This window comes from Ceratina calcarata, unplaced genomic scaffold (assembly GCF_001652005.2).
Source record: "Ceratina calcarata isolate Rehan_Ccalc_2016 unplaced genomic scaffold, ASM165200v1 scaffold197, whole genome shotgun sequence".
NCBI lineage: Eukaryota > Metazoa > Arthropoda > Insecta > Hymenoptera > Apidae > Ceratina > Ceratina calcarata.
Window position 1 is genome coordinate 134515 of NW_017141270.1, and position 7981 is coordinate 142495.

General features: G+C 46.4%; 1 protein-coding gene across 1 annotated transcript; it reads left to right on the forward strand.

Annotated features, from left to right (window-relative positions):
• Positions 1 to 4320: 4320 nt before the first annotated feature.
• LOC108622013 (neuroligin-4, Y-linked-like) lies at positions 4321 to 6613 on the forward strand. The gene is made up of 2 exons (XM_018019644.2): positions 4321 to 6122; positions 6552 to 6613. Exons 1-2 carry the CDS (start codon positions 5732 to 5734, stop codon positions 6611 to 6613), a joined length of 453 nt encoding a protein of 150 aa, XP_017875133.2. The 5' UTR covers positions 4321 to 5731.
• The last annotated feature ends 1368 nt before the right edge of the window (positions 6614 to 7981 follow it).

The window sequence follows — 7981 nt, forward strand, 5'->3', positions numbered from 1 at the left end:
GAACTGTACGTGCTGTATAGCTAGTAACAACGAAATTGAGCCAGCTAAGTGCATGTGTTAGTTTTCCCTATGGGGACAATTTTCAAAACGAGTAATAAGTATACATCTTATTTTTTCGATGCTTCATCTGACATCGGTACTGTTGGATTTTATTATAATTTTGACGCGTCAAAATAAAAAGAATTTTAATGTAAGTGATGGTAATGTGCGTACGTTAACATTATTTTTATTTTGACGCGTCAAAATTATGTTAAAATCCAACAATATCAATGCGAGATTGAGCATCGAAAAAATAAGATGTTGACTTATTACTCGTTTTGAATTTTGCCCCCCTAAGGGAGACTAACACATGCACGTAGCTGACTCAATTTCGTTGTTACTAGCTGTACTACACGAAAATGGTAATTAGGCAAGTCATAGAAATTGTAATGTAACCTTCATACAATAGTAATGTAAAGGGTTTGGATAGAACAATCAGAGATTGCAAATAGACATTGGTCGAATAATTGCACACAGACAGGAAGCGTATTAAACAGAGAAATTAAACTAGTAATTATTGTATCTTTTTTTATTTGACGAACGAACGAAGTTCAATATACATGGATCCAATTAATAACTGACGTTGAATTTCACGAGAATGGCAAGTTGAACCAGCGAGCCATAGAAATAGTATTGTGATCAGTGCAGAGTAATGCGAAGAGTTTGTATGGAGCAATCAGAGATTCTAAATGAACGTTGATCCAATAATTGCATAAAGACAGGAAGCGTATTAATCAGACCTGATGATCTATAGTTACTCGTTGGCGTTATCGCGTAGACGGCCCGTACGATACAGTTTACTTAACGTCAAGATAACGAGGCCGTGAGTGGATGTTGGACGAGCCTTCATGAATTACCGACTTAATTCTTCCGGGCACGAAGGCGCGAGAATGCATTTAACATCGTTCGCCCGTAGACGCCGTTCGGCGCCGCCGCCGCCGTACAGTTTTGGTGCGTCAACTTTGCTAATGCTGTTAACTCGTATCCTAAGGCCAACGTCAACCCCTTCCGTTGCTCCTCCTAATCATAGGGACGTTGCGAGGCCTGCGTGTCGTGCCTCGTCGAAAGCAGTGCGTAATTCGATCAAGCCTCCGCTCCGCTACTCGCGAGACGTTGCTTCGAGGGATTAGCTTTTTCGAGGTTCCGTCGAACTCGATACGAAAGGGATTATAATACCCGCGACACGTTGCGATCGCTCCCCCCGATTGCATCGACGAAATTCTGTCGTTATTTCAGTGTATCGAAATTTTATTTTCCTCTTTCGACACCCACGCTTTATTTAACGTTGTACTTGAACGTTTCGGTCAGAAACGAAAATGTTTTCGAAACATCTCCGCCGACGTATATTTCATTTCACTCCGACGGTGTAATAAAATTTATAGCGCGCATTCGCAGCGTTCAGTTTCCACACTATTAAAAATCATAGCTCCCATAAAAGTCGACCCTTGACCGCACTTCGCCACGTATGTACATTTTAAAAATAGTATACCCTTTGAAAACAGTCGAGACCTTTGAAAAACGCGATTACTTCGTTCCATGTATTAATTTCGTTTTCTGAAACGTTTTCACGAAGTCGTCGGGTCTCGTCTCGGCCCTTTCACGTCGATTAGCAGGCTGCGCCGCGTTGCCCCGTTACGGAGGCTGCTCAAAGTCGGAAACACGGTTTTTACGGACGTCGCGCGAATGAATGTCGCATAAAAGGTGCGCAGCCGGCGCGAACGCCCACCATTTCCGAGATTGCGATCCGTAACGGCAACACCAGTCGACCCGGATCAACGAAAATTGCAACGAACGACGCTGCACGTACGCCCCGTCGGATTTATTAGCTGATTATGACGGATCCGATCGATCCCACATGCTCCGAACAGCGAAACTCCCGGAACCTTATCAGTCCATGTTTGTCGAAACGAAATCATGGATTCTCTTTAACGGAAAACGTTCAAGGTAAAGGGCAGAACTGGTGGAGTCATAATTAGGTGGATGAAAGAAATTAATAAAAAAGTATAGTAATTTTACTATTATTTTTATGCTAAATATTTAATAGATTTTAGCTCCAAAATTAATAATCCAAAATTAAATTAATTAGCTTAAGTTTAATGAGTTGATGATTTGGTTTTCCAAGTTCCTAATGAGTGTCTCATCTTGATTCGTATGCAGAATTAAAAGAGGCACAGCTAATCTGAACTTACAATTCCTACCATAATTAGTGCTCGTCGTAGCAATGAATTCTGATCAATTTCTTGCACGTTGTTAAAACACGAGTCCCGCGCGCGGCGGGCCGCCTAATTCGACGCGTGGTGCAAAAACTGGGGACATTCTGTTTTTAAAAGGGAGCTTAGAGCGCGCATCGAAGTTTGTTAACGAGAATAACTATGCCGGACTAAACTATGAAGACGAAGGCGTTGTTGTACATCGCGAAAGTTTCGCGAAGAAACCGACCGCGCTCCTAGTCATTCTTCTCTGAAATTCTCGTTAAAAAGTTTTCCAAACCTCCCACTCGCGCCCTCGTCGGCCGGCTGATATTCCAATTTCGCCGCCGCGCATCCACCTACCCTCCTTTTTTTCTCTCCTCCACCCCCGCCCCGGTTCGAGATGATCCGCATAACAGCGTGATTTACGAGGGGTCGTGTACACGCGTCCCGATCGAGTTATCGATGCGTCTCGCCTCTGGTTCGACTCCCAAAGGTTTCATCCGTAACTGTTTGCGACGATAAAATAGTATAATTTGCGTCCAAACAATGGAAATGGACTTAAACTTTCGGACGATAAAGAAGAGAGGGGAAAAAAGTTCCATCCCCTGACTCTGTCCCCGATAAAGATTGGAATGTTAAATTCAGAGCCGCAGCCAGTGCCTCCAAATACAGTTTTAATAACAAGAACTGTTCTCTTGTGAAACGAAACACTGACGTGTACTTATGGATAATACAAAAAATGCTTCAAATAAAAGTTGTTTTCCTTCTAACTTCGATATTTAACGAGTTAAGTATGATTATTTGGCATTTTATAGATCTTGAGAAAATCCGGCCGTCCCACCGTCGAAATGGCGAACTTTTGACTAAAAATTTCGTTTTTCCTTAATAACTCCTAAACTGTTGGTCCTACGGGAAAATTGCATAGAACCTTTCTTGTAGAGGACGACGAGATCTACAATTTCCGTGTAAAAGTTCCTCGATAGTATCAATAGTTTACGAGTAATTTGCAAAAAACTGTTTTTTCGTTTTTCGTCCATAACTTTTTAAATATTAATGCTAGCGAAAAACTTTTATATGGAAATTGTAGATCTCGTCGTCCTCTACAAAATGGNCGTCTGATTTCTTTTTAAAAAATGCGTTTCTAAAGTGCATAAACTTTTGGGATTGACTGTATAGCCAATACATCCTTAAGCTGTAAACGAATATTGCTTGGTTGTATTTCAGCGTAGGTGCGCGTGTCTTTTATTAGGCACAGTCAGAGAGATTGAAAGCACTAAAACGGTGCGTTTTCGATATAGTTGAACGTTACCTCGTTAACAAGAGATAGCTATTGTTCCGTTGCATTAAACCACGCTCGCCTGTCTGCGTTGTCGATCGATCTTTCTTTCGTTTCGGCGGTTACCGTTGTATTCGGTAATTTCACGCCCACGTGAAAGTGCAAGCCGATCCGGAATTTCGGTCCCGGGGAATAAAAAAAAAAGAGAACTGCAAGTAAATCCACCTGTAAAGTTGAATGCTCGCAGAGTAGCGGGGACGGTTCGCGGGTCATAGAGCACTATGAGATCGTGTTTACAATATAATCAACGGGAGCATACACGTGATATCAGGTTTTGTTTGCAAACTGCTAAATGGATCCAGTTATCCTCGTCCGGGTTGTCAAAAGGACGCGGACGTGATTATAACACCGGTTGCGTGAAATCAAATCCGTGCCCGGTGAATCCTTTGAAGAAATTGACAAGATTTCCAGTGAAACGGTCCGTTCAATTTACCCAACACACATACATTATTTATACATCAAAATCAAAGGGGAGGGGGTTCAGTCTCGTCTGCGTATTTTTTCTTCTAGCAATTTCAGATTTCCATCTCATTATTCTTCCATCGTTCCACGGGGCTTAAAACAGGGTGCGCACACACTATTAATCATTCTAATCGCGTTTTTTTCTCCCAGCGCTGCAGTAGATTCAGACGGTCTGTCCCGGCGAGACGCGAACCATCGTCCCACGCGTCCATCGATTCGTCCCTGTCTTACCGACCAGTTCGCGGATTTCCGCCCATCTCGCGAACAGTGTGGGGGAGTATTCGCGTTGGGCCTGCGCAGCTTTGTGCCCGCTGCGTCGCTCGACGCCAGTCTGTCGGAGGTTCAAGTGACGGAAAGATCGGCTCGTCTGATCCACCGCGGAATCCTCGTCTCTCGCGTCCTCGTCCTTCCAGTGCCGCGATACTCGCGATCTACTTCGGGTGCCGGATAGCATTCGCCACCACGTGACAGGAGGATACTCTCGGAGTACGTGTGCAGTGGGTGAACAGTGTGACCAGTGCCGCGTGTGTCGTTTAACTGGGGGTCGCGCGCATCCAACCGATTTAACTTAGTCGCGTCGTACCGAGGGACCGAACCCTCTCCTCATCGCAGATTCATTGCGTCCCCTACGTCGTCGTCGTCGTTACGAGAACGCGCAAGGGCCGGGGTTTTCCAGGGAATAATTCTGCCGCGGGCAGACTGCCGGACAGAATGGAGCGGCACGCAGTGTGACGGTGTACGTTTTTCGTCGGTCCGTCACCGATCGACCGTCGACGGCTCTTGGACAATAATATTTGCCACGTCCTTCTGACTGTCGACCGACCAATCTCGCGGGAGTATGCGTGTACACATGTGCAGACGAAGACGAAGAAGAAGTAAAGAAGGAACATTGGCGAGGCAGCGGAAGGGGGCCATTTAAGAAAGTTCGGTCCGTCCAGGATAGAGAGTCTCGTGCATGTGTGTCTGTACGTGTGCGACACGGTCTCGTGGATTTCTGCAATAAAACGGCGGACGCGATTTCAGCTGCCGGCTCGCTGCTAACCCGACCCCGTAAGGATGAAGCGAACCGGTAAACATCGGAACCGTGGCTTTCTTCTTGGGATCATCAGGGCGGGAGCTTTTTACCTGTACCGCCATATCAAGCACGCTATAAAAAACGAGATCGTCTTCCTGTGAATCAGCGACAGACAGGACCGACCTCGTTCCCGAGAGCTTGATGAAACAATCAAAATACCGTCCCCGAGAGCTTAGCCCACCAAGTGGCGCGCAGCGCGGCAGTATTTATCTTTCAGAACGCTGACTCGGGGATGTCTGCGGCCGCGTGTTGACCGTTCCCGGAGAGCTGTCAGCAGGTTCTCCCCGACGAGCTGGACAAACAGCGCGGATCGTAAAAAGGGACACGGTTTGAACAGCCTCGACGAATCTCGGTGGAAAGACTCGATCGAGTCCGGGTAGAACGTCGAGCCACGAATTATGTGAAAGTGGAACGAGAACTTGAATTGGCGAACCCTTCGGGCTTCGAGTCGGACTGTCTCGGGGTTTCGAAACTTCGGGACTGATGCATCCTGGACGCGCATTCTGTCCTCGTGGCGGCGAGGCGGGCACGATCGCGCGCGCACCGGTTCCCGATGGCGGGTAGGATCTCCGGGAAATGAAATCGTCGATCGGTATCGAGTGATCGGGTTTCGAAGGTTCTACGAAGATGACGTCGTCGGTGCTTGCGCTGCTTGGGTTGATCCTGGCCACGGCCAGCGCCGAGCTCACCTCGAGGGTCGTCAGGACCAAGTACGGGGAACTGTCGGGCGTTATCATGGCCCTCGATCGGCAGCATCTCGAGGGCGTAGAGGTGTACCGTGGCGTTCCGTACGCGTCGCCGCCGACCGGATCGCTCCGTTTCATGCCGCCCGTCAGCGGCGCGTTATGGCGTGGAGTCAAGGTGGCCGACAAGTTTGGGCCCGTATGTCCGCAACGTTTGCCGGAGCTCAGCGACAAGATGCCCAAAGGGAGGGTCGAGTACCTCAGGAGGTTGCTGCCGTATCTGAGGAATCAAAGCGAGGACTGCCTCTACCTAAATATCTACGTCCCGGTTCAAGGTAAGCAACTTTTCTATCATTTTCAGGGGGTGGAAAGTATAAATCCGGTATTATTACCGAATACGCGTTTGCCATATGGCTATAATAGTACATTGTGTACCTAGGGCGCAAAATAGGGCATTCTAGCACCGGCACGAGTGTGAATTTCGCCCAAGCGAAGCGAGGGCGACAAATTCACACGAGTGACAGAATGCCCTTTGCGCCCTGGTGCACATACTATTTTTTGACACGCCGGGCGAGAAATTAATCGATAACAAAAGCCATCGAAGTTGTAATTATATCATTTTCCGTCTTTTCCGCCCTAGGGCGGGAATGTGCTATTTTGCGCCCGCTAAACATGCACGAGAAACCGAATTTCGCGCCCGGAGTGTCAAAAAATGTATTAGCAGTCGAATCAGACGTGGCTAATAAATCTCTGATTTTTATCAGTAACAATGAACATGCGTGGTCCAGTGAACAGTCCAGGGAAGACTTTAAATTCGTCAGAGTAATATACGATTCGTGCCGCGTGTAAGAAGTATGATAAAAATGGCGAATGCACGCTTGGCTGGTTCCGAACGTGTATATCTTTCAATCAAACCTTTCGTTGACCCGTGCGCCTCGAGAGACTCGCCGCGTATTCGGAAAGAATTTCTTTGTATCGCGCGCATCTGTACTTCCCTTTATTTCGCCGAGACACGCGTGGAATTCTGTGAAAAATAAATGGCTGCCATAGTTGCCAGATACGGGCTGGGAGAGACGAATGATTCACGTGTTTATCTTTCTGCAAAAACTGCGTACAAGCTTACTTTCGCGAGAGGTCTTCGTTATTTTTCGCTGGTAATTCATGTTAAACGCGTCGCCAGGAATATTCCAAACGCTGTCTCGAAAAAATCTAGTTAGGCGTGTTCAGTCTGGTGCACCTCTGTCTCTCGGTTTTTCATTCCCAACGGCGGTGTTCTTTGTGCCCGACGATTGCGAAGCCTTTTCGAACGACAGGAATGCATGTCGATTCTTCATCGGGCTTTCATCGATGCCCCGTCGTTGTAATAGGACTCCTCGATGCATTTCTGTCCGTCTAAATGGGTAGCGTGGATTAATTTCGATACAAGAAAGGAAGCGAAGAGAAAGGAGAACATGGAAACAGTTCTCCTCTTTTACAGCGATATTAGTGGTCGGCATGGAAATGAATATGCTCGTTCGATACACGCGAACGAACGTTATTGCGATTTCCCTCTGTTCTTATATGTATTCCAGATTCTCTTACGTTACATTTCCGGGAACGTTGAATATCGCTGGTCCAAGTTTACGTTCCAACTTCTCGCCTCGTAACAGCGGATTTTTATACAAAATAAAACAATTCAATATAGAAGCTGTATTCCAAATAAACATTGTAATATGCACCGTTCAACACTTTCCATAAATTTTAACATGGCGAGTATTAAATTTCTCCAGAAATTCATAAGATGTATAAAAAATAAATTTGCATGGTTGGACGTCGGTTTTTTAATTTTAAGTTCCATTGAGAATCGACCGAGTCATTTACTGATATAAAAATCAGACAGACTATTGGCGGAGGATCAGGCATAACCGCGAGCAAATCCTGTTCCTAATCCAGGCTCCGGTGGAAAAAAAAGTTGTCGCCATCGAAATCACAACCGCGATTCTAACTCGTATAACGCGGTAGTATTTCAGAATAATAACCCAGCGGCGAGCCATTGTTCCAAACAAAGAATCCATGAAAACGGCCATTAATTTGCCGATTTGAATGGGAAGTGTTATTTTACAACCGGGTGTTCGCTTCCCATAAATCGTTTTGCACCCGTGGAATTCACCTGATCACCCTGTACCCCTGCAAAGCGTCCGCCCCTCCCCCCGTG